Source organism: Hoplias malabaricus, unplaced genomic scaffold (genome assembly GCF_029633855.1).
Source record: "Hoplias malabaricus isolate fHopMal1 unplaced genomic scaffold, fHopMal1.hap1 scaffold_300, whole genome shotgun sequence".
In the NCBI taxonomy this organism is placed as follows: Eukaryota; Metazoa; Chordata; class Actinopteri; order Characiformes; family Erythrinidae; genus Hoplias; species Hoplias malabaricus.
The window spans coordinates 2,349-16,439 of record NW_027100783.1 but is presented as its reverse complement, the minus strand read 5'-3'; the positions used below and the strand labels follow the sequence as shown (position 1 = coordinate 16,439).

At 43.9% G+C, this 14,091-nt stretch overlaps 1 protein-coding gene across 1 annotated transcript; it reads left to right on the top strand.

Annotated features, from left to right (window-relative positions):
- Positions 1 to 5,317: 5,317 nt before the first annotated feature.
- Positions 5,318 to 13,830, top strand: LOC136680192 (potassium voltage-gated channel subfamily H member 5-like; the record flags this gene model as incomplete). The annotated part of the gene is made up of 5 exons (XM_066658554.1): positions 5,318 to 5,390; positions 7,749 to 7,872; positions 11,199 to 11,305; positions 11,964 to 12,092; positions 13,801 to 13,830. Coding segments are annotated over exons 1-5 (463 nt in total), but the record flags the coding sequence as incomplete, so codon positions are not given.
- Between the last annotated feature and the right edge of the window lie 261 nt (positions 13,831 to 14,091).

Genomic DNA, 14,091 nt, shown 5'->3' with positions numbered 1-14,091 from the left:
AATATGAAATATTATGTTTGGGAACCAGAGTTGGTGTTTTTCTTGCTGCACTGCGTCATGTGGCCGACAACAAAGCATGCTGTGATCGGGCTGATATCGTTGTGTGTGTTTATTAATGATTTACAGATGTTTTATCAATATTTCAAGAAGAATTTGCAGCTACGTGTATTCAGGAATTTTTGAGATTCTCACTCTCTCTGCCTCTCTTTTTTCCTCCCTTTGTTTCGTAAGAGAGGGAGGTAATGATTTAATAATTATTAATAATAGTTTGGGCGGCACGATGGTGCAGCAGGTTAGTGTCGCAGTCACACAGCTCCAGGGACCTGGAGGTTGTGGGTTCGATCCCCGCTCTGGGTGACTGTCTGTGAGGAGTGTGGTGTGTTCTCTCTGTGTCTGTGTGGGTTTCCTCCGGGTGACTGTCTGTGAGGAGTGTGCTGTGTTCTCCCTGTGGGTTTCCTCCGGGTGACTGTCTGTGTGGTGTGTTCTCCCTGTGTCTGTGTGGGTTTCCTCCGGGTGCTCCAGTTTCCTCCCACAGTCGAAAAACACACATTGGTAGGTAAATTGGCGAGTCAAATGTGTCTGTGTGTGTGTGTGTGTGTGAGTGTGTGTGTGTTGCCCTGTGAAGGACTGGCGCCCCCTCCAGGGTGTATTCCTGCCTTGCACCCAATGATTCCAGGTAGGCTCTGGACCCACCGCGACCCTGAACTGGATAAGGGTTACAGATAATGAATGAATGAATAATAATAGCTTATTGTTACACTGTGATGTAATAAAAAATGCAATGACCTTTTGAAAGCAGAGTCATAGTCATCAAACTGTGATGGAAGATGACAGGTAAACATGATTGACATGATATGAAATGATGACTTGTGCTTATCGTGACCAGAGACCAACAGTAAAACTGGTCAGTTTTGATTTCAGGTTTTCTTTATTGATGCCTCTTCCTCTCAGTGTGTGTGTGTGTGTGTGTGTGTCTTTCCCCCCTCTGGTTGTCAGGTACGTATCTATGTGAGATACAGGAGATTCTCTGAGCTGAATGCTATGTTTGCGTGGGATTGAATGTGACCCTAAAGATAGAAGCAGTGGGCTGAGGTAGCATATAATTAGCGTTAGCATGAAGACAAAAGAGCATGGGAGTATTTTGCTCTGAACAATACAGAAACAGTTCTACAGCACGTCTGGCACAACAATGTCTGCAATCAGCAAAAAGAAAGAGAGAGAAAGTAGCCTCACGGCACAGTGCTGGGCATAAACCTCAAGTAAACAGTTAGAGAAACAGAACTATGACAATTACCACCTGATGGATGTCTCTCGATTCTTTAACATTTGGGTATTTTCAACTTGAAGTTGAAACATTTTTAGATGAGAATGTGTCCAAAAACGTTTGGCCTTATAGTGTATATATGATTTAAAGGGGCTTAAAGGGGGGATTGCATCCATTCATCCATTATCTGTAACCCTTATCCAGTTCAGGGTCGCAGTGGGTCCAGAGCGCAAGGCAGGAATACACCCTGGAGGGGGCGCCAGTCCTTCACAGGGCAACACACACACTCACACCTACGGACACTTTTGAGTCGCCCCCACCTACCACCCCTGGAGGAAAACCACGCGGACACAGGGAGAACACACCACGCTCCTCACAGACAGTCACCCGGAGGAAACCCACGCAGACACAGGGAGAACACACCACACTCCTCACAGACAGTCACCCGAAGGAAACCCACGCGGACACAGGGAGAACACACCACGCTCGTCACAGACAGTCACCCGGAGGAAACCCACAGGGAGAACACACCACACTCCTCACAGACAGTCACCCGGAGCGGGAATCAAACCCACAAGCTCCAGGTCCCTGGAGCTGTGTGACTGCGACACTCCCTGCTGCACCACCCTGCCGCCCTCCATTAGACATCTAGTGTCCTGGAGATGTCAGAGCCTCTGTACCTGTTGCGAACATGGCCATCCCCATACAGGGGACCTGCTCTGTACAACAAACTAGTTCCTTCAATTGATTCAAAGCAGTTAATCAGATAGTAGTTGCATTTTAGAAAATAAATGTAAATATAAACAAACATTTTAATAAATATTGTTTGCTACTCTGTCTACTACTAAAAGATATAACACTCCCAGTGTTTTGATAAGTGGTAATAAGTCAGGATCTAATTATTGTCATATTTCAGCAGCTCTCATGGCTCCAGACTGTTATACCAATATTTTTTAGTGAATAATAAAGGAAATGTGTAAATGTCAGCAGCCAGATCAGGTGGGGTGTAGTGACCTTACTGTATACTGTACCTGCGGAGTGGACGACCAGCTGTGTGGGCGCTACACACACACACACACACACACACACACAGCAGGGCTCCATTTCTTCTTATTGATCGCTGTGTTAATTGGCCGGCAAGCTCTTCTCCCTCTCTGACCGCTGAGCAGATTTAGATATCAAAAGGCCACAGCCATTAAATACGACTAATGTCACTAAATATAACACGTCGATAATTCTCTCGTCTCATTGGAGGATTTCCTGAAAAAGAAAAACACTCCCAAACTGGCGAAATGCTCAGGGTGTCGCTAGAGGCTATGCTAGCTTCTTTTTGTAGCACTCGCAAAACCTACATGACAATTTATAGCGTTATTTTATTAGTATCTCAGCAACCACTTATAAAAACGATGGTTCCTCAAGGCTTCTTTGTAAAGAACTAATTTTCTACACCAAATGATCACTAAATAAGGAACATCTACCTTGTATCTACACTCTGTCCGTTTCATCAACTCCACCGGAAATACAGGAGCACTTTTTAATTCTACAGTTACAGACTGGAGTCCTTTTGTATGGAGCTAAATCAATAATATTTTCAAAGTAGTTGAATCTGAATTTGGGGCGGCACGGTGGTGCAGCAGGTTAGTGTCACAGTCAAACAGCTCCAGGCGCCTGGAGGTTGTGGGTTTGATTCCCGCTCCAGGTGACTGTCTGTGAGGAGTGTGGTGTGTTCTCCCTGTGTCTGCGTGGGTTTCCTCCGGGTGACTGTCTGTGAGGAGTGTGGTGTGTTCTCCCTGTGTCTGCGTGGGTTTCCTCCAGGGGTGGTAGGTGGGGGCGACTCAAAAGTGTCCGTATGTGTGAGTGTGTGTGTTGCCCTGTGAAGGACTGGCGCCTCCTCCAGGGTGTATTCCTGCCTTGCGCTCTGGACCCACTGCGACCCTGAACTGGATAAGGGTTACAGATATTGGATGAATGGATGCAATCCCTGCCGTTTTCTGGATATTATTACTTGGTGGACTGTGTTCCTATGTTAAACTAAGTGCTTTAAAAACTGTAGGAGCTCTGCTGTGTCTGATCCACTCACAACACACACTCACACACCACCACCACCGCAGTGTAATCATCCACCACCGAAATCATATCTGCTCTGTGGGGGTCCCAGATCATGGTGAAATGGGGATAAGAAATTATGCAGAGAAACAGCTGATAAAATGGACAGCGAGTGTAGATACGTGCTATATATATATATGTGTGTGTGTGTGTGTGTGTGTGTGTGTGTGTGTGTGTGTGTGTGTGTGTGTGTCAAATGGTTCTCTGGACTGTGAAATGTTTCTTCACATTGAGAATGAACTGTGTACGGTTCCATTGAACACCTTTTTGAAAATGTTCTTAAAAAAGCTCCTAAAACCTATTGTAACAAGCTGCACATTCACACACACCACATTCACCATCAGTCTGAAGAAAACTTTCACCATGAATACAGTTCTGTATGGGACACATTTCTGTTCAGAACCATCACCTAAAGAACCATTTACTGTACTAACCCAGTAAACAATTAGCCGTTGATTCAACATTGAAATAACGTAATGATTGCCGTCTAATCAACGTTCTCTTAAGGTTGAAATTGAAAGTTGAAAAGACGTCCAAACACAGACATTGAAAAAACGAATATTAGACGTATTTTGGACGTCCGTTGACGTTATTAATTGGTCCCGAAATAAATTACTTGTATAAAACGCGTTTTGGACGTCCACTGACGTTATCGATTGGTCACCACTTAACTAACTTATTAAGATGGATTTTGGACGTCCGTTGACGTTTAAAATATATCCTTGACGGACAGACTACTTTTAGACCTGTTTTGAACGTCCAGGGAAGTTTCTTGTTTACTGGGAACCGTACTAGTACAGTTTGGCAAATTTTTCATGGGTACAACCCACATCCTCAGCTCTATCGTTCATCCCACAAATGCATGTCCCATACAAATGTGGCACCATTTAAAAGGGCAATGAACAGGCTTCCCAACGGTATAAGATGTATTGCCAAGAAGCATTGTTACCACAAAGAAACAATCAACCAAACACACATTTCCTTTTTGTGATATGTTTATATTAACGCATATGTAGTGCTGCATTGACTTCTTCAGTTCCAGTGCTGAGGCGTTTAGCAGACTCTTAGCATTTAGCATGGTGTTCTATAGGCTCGGGTTTGGCTGTTTTATCGTGTCCCATTTCACTTCATGCTTCTTTTACAACCCAGTAAACAAGGAACGTCCATGGATGTTCAAAATAGGTCTAAAAGTAGTCTGTCCGTCAAGGACATATTTTAAACGTCAATGGACGTCCAGAATCCATCTTAATAAGTTAGTTAAGTGGTGACCAATTAATAACGTCAACGGACGTCCAAAATACGTCTAATAGTCGTCTTTTCAATGTTTGTGTTTGGACGTCTTTTCAACTTTCATTTTCAACCTTAAGAGAACGTTGATTAGACGGCAGTCATTACGTTATTTCAACGTTGAATCAACGGCTAAATGTTTACTGGGAAGCTTCGTAAGCAACTGTGTCCATGATTTTTAATCATTGGGGTTTCCTCAGGGTGGGCGTGGTCTTTAAGCACGTCATCTTAAAGTGAAATAAAGCAGGGCCCCTGCAGCTGTCGAGGAGCTAAATATGAAGATTTAAAATAATGATATTAAAATCTAAAATAAAACCAGAAGTGAGTTATATGACCGTTTTACAGTCTTTTACAGTAATTATTAAACACTTTATACTGCATCTGTTTATTTATTTAGAAAGCACGTGTTCATATGAAAGTAAAAATGTGCTTAGTCATTGTTTTACTTGTGACGAGTCTCGCGCTCCCGTGCGCTCTACGATGGAGAGTTTTCACCCGTGCGCAACTGTGCCAATGCGCATGCGCTCCCCTCATTCTCTCTCTCTCTCTCTCTCTCTCTCTCTCTCACACACACACACACACAGCCCCCCTTTCTCTGAGAGTGTGTTATGATGGTTCCGTGGCGGTGGGCTCTGTGCTCCGCTCCCGGACAGAGGCATCATGCCCGGCGGCAAGCGCGGCCTCGTCGCGCCGCAGAACACCTTCCTGGAGAACATCGTCCGGCGCTCCAGCGGTGAGACCGTCCCCCTCATTCTCCTCCACTCCTCTCCCGCTTTCTCCTACTCTTTTCCTCCTGCTTTCTTCGTCCACTTCTCCTCCACTTATCTTTCTTCTCTGCCTTTCTCCTCCACTCATCATTTTCTCACCTGTTTTCCCATCATCTCCTTCTCCTCAGATTCTCACGTATCATCCCCCTTCCCTTTCTCCCTCACTTCTCCTTCTTTTCCTTTGTTGTCCCGCACTTGTTCTACTTTTTTTTCCCCTTTGCCTCATCTTTTTCTCCACCACTTCTCCCTCTTTCCTCTTGTCATCCTCATGTCGTCTTTCTCTTCGTTTCCTCCACATCTTCCTTCATCCCTTTTCTCTTCCACTCCTTTCCCCCGCTTTTCTTCATTTATCCATTTCTCACATGTTTTTTTCTCTTTCTGTCATCCTCCCCTTTATTGTCTTCTTTTTCTCCTGATTTTCCGGCTCCACTTTTCAGTCTTAACCTCCCTTTCATTCCGTACCCACGTTATTTTTCTATCCTCTTCCTTTCCTGCGTTTCTTAAACATTCTGCTTTAATTCTGCGCTTCCCTTCACGCGTTCGTTCGTTCCTGGTTCAGCGCGCGCTCCGTTCTCCAGCGCGCGCAACATATGCGCGAACGGAGAGGCGGCGCGCGCTGGATTCCAGAATGATGATGATGATGATGATGATAAGAATGTAATCAGTTTATTTATATTAAGACAATTGCCGTTATCGCACAATTTAAGCTTTAACCGCAGTTTCCAGGAAAAAAAACAGTTATTTTTAGAAATAAACAATAACTCTTGCTGCATTCAATAACACATTTATTAAAGTTATTTGTCCAAACGTCTCACAACAATCTTCTCCAGTGTAAATCTTAAAGGGGCAGTTAACCTTATTCATATTTGAGCTTTTATAAACGCGTGGGAAGGTTTGTAGCCCCAGACAGTGAGCACATATATCGGTCCACTGTCACACCACTGACTGTAGACCACTGCTGGTCCACCATCGGACCACTCAGATTACTGTCCTGTACAGGATAGAACTCATTTATAATCTCCTCAAACAGATTTTACACTCACAGAGACTTTTATTCTGGAAAACAAACTAATACAATATTACCAACAACTCTGAGAGATATAATAATGAGTATGAGCCTGATATAAAATGATTAAATGATAAAAATGTTGACACTGTGCTGATTAAAATTATTTACTAATCTTATTTATAAAGAATAACAAAAAGAACCTAATGAAGGAAAAAAAATGCAACTTGGATTAGTGCTAAAATGTGGCTTTTTGTCTAAAATTCTGTTTAATCAGCAGCGGTCCGACCAGAAAACGCTGTGTAAAACATTAGTGGTCCTCCAACTTTGCCCTCAGTGGGTCAACAGTGGTCCGCCGTCTCCTCGCTCTCAGGGAGGCAACTTATGGAATTGTCTCATCACTCGCTCGCTCACTCATTCACATACTCATACACAAACATAGTCCTTCAGGGTTAGGAACCACAAGGGGCGCCATTTCTCAATCACGGATTCTTTTTAAAATACTAAAATAAAGTCATTAAAATAAAATTAATCTGACAATATTGTGTACGGTTTCATGGTGAAACAATAAAAAAATTACAATGTTGCATTTGAACTATTTGGACATTTTATAAAGTGATGGGCAGTGGCCTATTTTTGTTTGCGAAGCCTGAGCATACACTGTGTCAGAAAAGCTGTCGCTGTGGTGCTACCCTCAGAGGTATATGTTCAGTGCCTTTAATTGAGAAAACACAACTGTACCTTATTCTAAAACTATGTGACAATGAGGCCCCTGCATCGTACATTTTTCCTGAGAGTGTCGGGTGAATCCTCATTCAGTAGCTTCACAGCCACCTGCACATCGTATAATGCTTTAAAGCAGCGTGTTCCAGAGTGTTGAAGGCATTAAATCCAAACTCCAGTTCATTTTAAAAACACAACGAAACATAACAGTGAATGCATTGGGAATCTTTGTTCTTCCGTCTGTGAATTAAAGATACAAATATAATAACAACTTTACAACAGATTACAGAGAAATTACAACAGATTCTTGTTTTTCAGTTGCATTTTAAATGACCACAGGCTGTGGAGCAATGGACGGATGTTCTCTGGAGTGACACAGCTCCATCCAGGGCTCCCTCACTCCAGAGAACACAGGGCCACTGCTCCAGCGCTTAAAGCCTGTGGGCTCCTCATACCTGGCACTGGCATCGGGCAGAGTTCCATTAATCTGTGTTGACCTGAAATGACCTGTGTCTTATGTATTATTTGGATTTGGATGGAATTTTATTGGAAAAGGGCCTATTTCAAGTGTGTGCTCTACTTGTCTTTGTCTCAGAAACGAGTTTCCTGTTGGGGAACGCTCAGATCGTGGAGTGGCCGGTGGTCTACAGTAATGACGGCTTTTGCAAGCTCTCAGGATTCCACAGAGCAGAGGTCATGCAGAAGAGCAGCACATGCAGGTGGGAGACAGTAAATGCATCCCCCAGTAAAATGACTGCGGTAAAAATATCTTCCTCAAAAACGACTGGAATGTCAGTACAAATATATCATCCCAAAAAAACCCACAGTGTTCTGTTGGCAGCACATGGATTTTCCTTCTCTTTCTGGACCATTTGTGTCAGCTCTGAAGAGGAGGAGCTGCTCTATGAAAAATATGAATAAACAATAAATAATAACTGTGCTGGAGAAGGACAAACCCTGCCATTTCAATTAAAGTCAATGTAAAAAGACTTATTGCAAGTAATACTGGTCCATTCATAATCATGTCTTTACACAATGTGAAGGGCGGCTGTCCTTCAACCTGTTACTTGTCTAACTGAGAAATCCTGCTTTGTGGAGTACCTCCATTTGTTCAGATTTAAGATGAGGGTGAGGGTGAGGGTCAGGCGAGCAGTAGTGGTAGTGGATAAGGTTGTGGTAGGTCTCCACAAAATGAATGTAAACATACGTAATATGGGCCGCACGGTGGTGCAGCAGGGAGTGTCGCAGTCACACAGCTCCAGGGATCTGGAGGTTGTGGGTTCGATTCCCACTCTGGGTGACTGTCTGTGAGGAGTGTGGTGTGTTCTCTCTGTGTCTGCGTGGGTTTCCTCCGGGTGACTGTCTGTGAGGAGTGTGGTGTGTTCTCCCTGTGTCTGCGTGGGTTTCCTCCGGGTGACTGTCTGTGAGGAGTGTGGTGTGTTCTCCCTGTGTCCGTGAGGGTTTCCTCTGGGTGACCGTCCTTGCCTTACGAGGAGTGTGGTGTGTTCTCTCGGTGTCTGCGTGGGTTTTCTCTGGGTGACCATCCTGTGAGGAGTGTGGTATGTTCTCCCAGTGTCTGTGTGGGTTTTCTCTGGGTGACTGTCTGTGAGGAGTGTGGTGTGTTCTCCCTGTGTCTGCGTGGGTTTCCTCTGTATGACCGTCCTGTGAGGAGTGTGGTGTGTTCTCTCTGTGTCCGTGAGGGTTTCCTCCGTGTGACTGTCTGTGAGGAGTGTGGTGTGTTCTCCCTGTGTCTGCGTGGGTTTCCTCCGGGTGACCGTCCTGTGAGGAGTGTGGTGTGTTCTCCCTGTGTCTGCGTGGGTTTCCTCCCACAGTCCAAAAACACACATTGGTAGGTGGATTGGCGACTCAAAAGTGTGTGTGTTTGTGTGTGTTGCCCTGTGAAGGACTGGCGCCCCCTCCAGGGTGTGTTCTTGCCTTGCGCCCAATGATTCCAGGTAGGCTTTGGACCCACCGACGCTGAACTGGATAAGGGTTACAGACAATGGATGGATGGATATGTAATGTCCTGAAAAAATTACTGAAAATGTACTGAAGAAAAAGGTGTGTGAGAGTTCTTCATCAAAAATATAAACTGACCCTGGTGTAGTTTCCATGGAGAGGTGTTTCTATATGAGGTCACCTGTCCTTAGTGTGTGGAATGTACAGTGAGAAAAAGCACGTAATTGAATTGGAATTAAAAACTTGTATCTCCATATTTGCTGATATTTAGTTTACTACATCATTTCAACACAGCAGCTGTCCTTCACATCGTTTGAAAATGTCATGATGAATGGACCAATAGAAAAGCTCCAGAATTACTTGGAATTAAATCTCCTTACATTGCATTTCATTGAAAGTTAAGAGGTTTCTTCCTTCTCCTAGAGTTGCCATTTTGGATTTGATTGACCCCTTGCTCCCTTTTAATAGTTCATTGTAGATCACTGCATTAGTGTGGGCCAGTTGTGTTCAAATAGAGAGACGTGCTTTCTAAATATCTATCTATTGGGGGAGGGTGGTCCAAATTAAGAAGGACGCCCTCCAGTGCTTGTCATTGAGAGGGTGACAACTGTGCTTTAAAATGACAGCTATCACCTCAAACAGAACAAAAGCCTTGCATTAATTGGTTTTGATTTCAGCGTGAGTTCCAGTTGTCAGTCGGTCCTGGAGCACGGTCCGATATTAACATTTTCCAAAGATATTTTGGTGACTCTCTTGTATTTAAAATGTTATATAAAGGAATTTAGAAGGCTTTGTATACTACCATACATAATACTAAAGACAGTGTTCAGCATAAGCTTGGAGAATTGCTAATCAGACTGCAGATCACTTTAAGAGACACCGTTTATATGACTTTGTGAAGCCTGGTTTAAAAAAGCCCTTTTCCATTTGATTATTCATTCATTCATTATCTGTAACCCTTATCCAGTTCAGGGTCACGGTGGGTCCAGAGCCTACCTGGAATCACTGGGCGCAAGGCGGGAATACACCCTGGAGGGGGCCCCAGTCCTTCACAGGGCAACACAGACACACACACACATTCACTCACACCTACGGACACTTTTGAGTCACCAATCCACCTACCAACGTGTGTTTTTGGACCATGGGAGGAAACCGGAGCACCTGGAGGAAACCCATGCAGACACAGAGAGAACGCACCACACTCCTCACAGACAGTCACCTGGAGGAAACCCACGCAGACACAGAGAGAACACACCACACTCCTCACAGACAGTCACCCGGAGGAAACCCACACAGACACAGGGAGAACACACCACACTCCTCACAGACAGTCACCCGGAGGAAACCCACGCAGACACAGAGAGAACACACCACACTCCTCACAGACAGTCACCCGGAGGAAACCCACGCAGACACAGGGAGAACACACCACACTCCTCACAGACAGTCACCCGGAGGAAACCCACGCAGACACAGAGAGAACACACCACACTCCTCACAGACAGTCACCTGGAGGAAACCCACGCAGACACAGAGAGAACACACCACACTCCTCACAGACAGTCACCCGGAGGAAACCCACGCAGACACAGAGAGAACACACCACACTCCTCACAGACAGTCACCCGGAGGAAACCCACGCAGACACAGGGAGAACATACCGCACTCCTCACAGACAGTCACCCGGAGGAAACCCACGCAGACACAGAGAGAACACACCACACTCCTCACAGACAGTCACCCGGAGCGGGTCTCGAACCCACAACCTCCAGGTCCCTGGAGCTGTGTGACTGCGACACCTACCTGCTGCACCACCTGAACTATGCCGCCCTCCATTTGATTAGACCATTGTAAACTCAGTTTAACACGGTGTGACATAGTTCAGGTTTACAGTGTCCTTAAGAACTTATATACATTAATACATTATGGAAAGCTTTAAACAAAATTATTCTAACATCTTATTTATTATTATATGTGGGTGTGCATTGGTCAAGTGCATTCTATAATTGCTTCTCCCTCTCCTTCTTTCTCTCTCTCTCTCTCTCTCTCTCTCTCTCTCTCTCTCTCTTCCCCACACACACTCTAGTTTTATGTATGGAGAGCTGACGGACAAGAAGACCATAGAGAAGGTCAGACAGACCTTTGATAACTATGAGTCCAACTGTTTTGAAATTCTGCTCTACAAGAAGAACAGTGAGTATACAACTACACAGCGGACACTTACAAACTCACACGTTTACAACTCGGGCACTGAACCAACTTGATTCCAGCGTGGAATTACATTACTAATACATTCATGTTCAGTTTAAAGTGTGTACCAACAGGATCAAGTGTTCTCCAGATTTATTCTGCATCAAATCCTTCACAGCAGGTTCTTTTCATTTTAAGCCATTGCTGTAAGGGTTAATGGAGTTTGATTATTTACAGGGCTTCACTCGTATTGTTGTAGACAGGATTAGAGAATGTGACATTGATCCTGATCAAGCTGTCGTCAACAACAGCACTGAGCTCCAGGGACGGTGGGGCTAGATGACAAGATACATTTTTGAACACTTCTGTGGGAACCTTATCAATTTTTCCTTTGCTTTCACTGGAATACAATAAAGCATCTTAATTTAATGATGTATATCAATATTTATTTCATTAAAGCTCACCAATCGATTTCATAGTAATCTCAAAATGTTATTTCAAAAGACTTCTCATGAAGTTACCTTACACTTACTTTAAACATCTCAAATAGATCAGCTATATCATTGTATCTCATTCGTTAATATTATCTTATGAAGTTATCTCATGGTATTTGTGAGTTATCTCCGTGGCGATTGATGCCGTGTCCTGTGATCTTCATCAGGGACCCCGGTGTGGTTCTACATGCAGATCGCTCCAATCAGGAACGAGAATGACAAGGTGGTGCTGTTCCTGTGCACTTTTAAAGACATCACTGCTTTCAAACAGCCCATTGAGGACGAGAGCACCAGAGGTCAGAACACTGGAATTATTATTGTTATTGTTGTAGAATATATGTTATTACATGTTTCTGTGTATATTTAACTCATTAATTACTATTTTTTATAGTCTCCTTGCAAATTTATGTTAATTTTTACACACATATATATTGCACATATATGTCTAGAGAGACATAGACAGAGAGACATAGACAGAAAGACCTAGACTAGAGAGACCTAAACAGAGAGACTTAGACTAGAGAGACCTAGACAGAGAGACATAGACTAGAGAGACCTAGACTAGAGAGACCTAGACAGAGAGACCTAGACTAGAGAGACCTAGACTAGAGAGACCTAGACTAGAGAGACATAGACAGAGAGACATAGACAGAGAGACATAGACAGAGAGACCTAGACAGAGAGACCTAGACTAGAGAGACCTAGACTACAGAGACTAGAGAGACCTAGACTAGAGAGACAGAGACAGATACAGGGAGACCTAGACTAGAGAGACAGATATAGAGAGAGGAATACTAACAGACCAAAGATAGAGGGAAACTCTATCCCTCTATCAAACTCTATCAAATCCCTTTTAAAAGAATATTTCACCATTCCACAACTTAAAAGGCAATTCCACCTGTATATTATCGTTTCTATACAATGAATTAATTGCCATGTAACCAAAGGAATTCAGAGTGATTTGGAATAAAGTGGTGTAATGGAGAGAAACTTTGAAACACAGATTCTTCACAGCAGTCGTGATAGGAACAATATATGCAGATATAGTGGTTATTTACTATGCCTTAGAATAGCCTTCATTTATTGTTGTCAGGACCGGGTTGACTGACTGGGACGGACGCAAATGCAATAACAGTAGACTTTATTGACACAAAAGGAAACCAAAACAGATAATTAGACTTGGATGGGTCTAGGAAGACCTAGAGAGAGAGACTTGGACAGATACAGATACTTTAACAGAGGACCTTAGACAAAGACAGCGACCTAAACAGGGATAAGAGATATAGGGAGACCTACACCAGAGAGAGATACAGAGAGACCTAGACTAGAGAGACAGAGACAGCGAGACCTAGACTAGAGAGACCTAGACTAGAGAGACCTAGACAAGAGAGACCTAGACAAGAGAGACCTACACTAGAGAGAGATACAGAGAGACCTAAACTAGAGAGACAGAGACAGCGAGACCTAGACTAGAGAGACCTAAACTAGAGAGACCTGGACTAGAGAGACAGAGACAGCGAGACCTAGACTAGAGAGACCTAGTCTACAGAGACAGAGAGATCTAGACTAGAGAGACATAGACAGAGAGACCTAGACAAGAGAGACCTAGACAAGAGAGACCTACACTAGAGAGAGATACAGAGAGACCTAGACTAGAGACCTAGACTAGAGAGACCTAGACTAGAGAGACATAGACAGAGAGACCTAGACTAGAGAGACAGAGACTAGAGAGACCTAGACTAGAGAGACATAGACAGAGAGACATAGACAGAGAGACCTAGACTAGAGAGACCTAGACTAGAGAGACATAGACAGAGAGACATAGACAGAGAGACCTAGACTAGAGAGACCTAGACTAGAGAGACCTAGACTAGAGAGACAGAGAGACCTAGACTAGAGAGACAGAGAAGACAGAGACAGAGACAGATACAGGGAGACCTAGACTAGAGAGACAGATATAGAGAGAGGAATACTAACAGACCAAAGATAGAGGGAAACTAACAGGCTATGGAGAGGTACAAAGACTAACTAGAGGTACAAACAGACTAGAAGAGGAAAGAGATGAGAGGGAGACACACTAAAGAAGACTGGAGATACAAACAGACTTGAAGAGGAAGAGAAAGAAAGAGACAGATCTAACAGACATACGAAGGGAAATCCAAACGGTAGTGCACAGGTACAGAAGGTAATGTCCAAACAAACAGGCAAATCAAGGGAAAGGGAAAGAGAAATGTCCAACAAAGAAGTACTGTAGTCACACAAGGGAACTTAAATACAAACAAGAACACCTGAGAC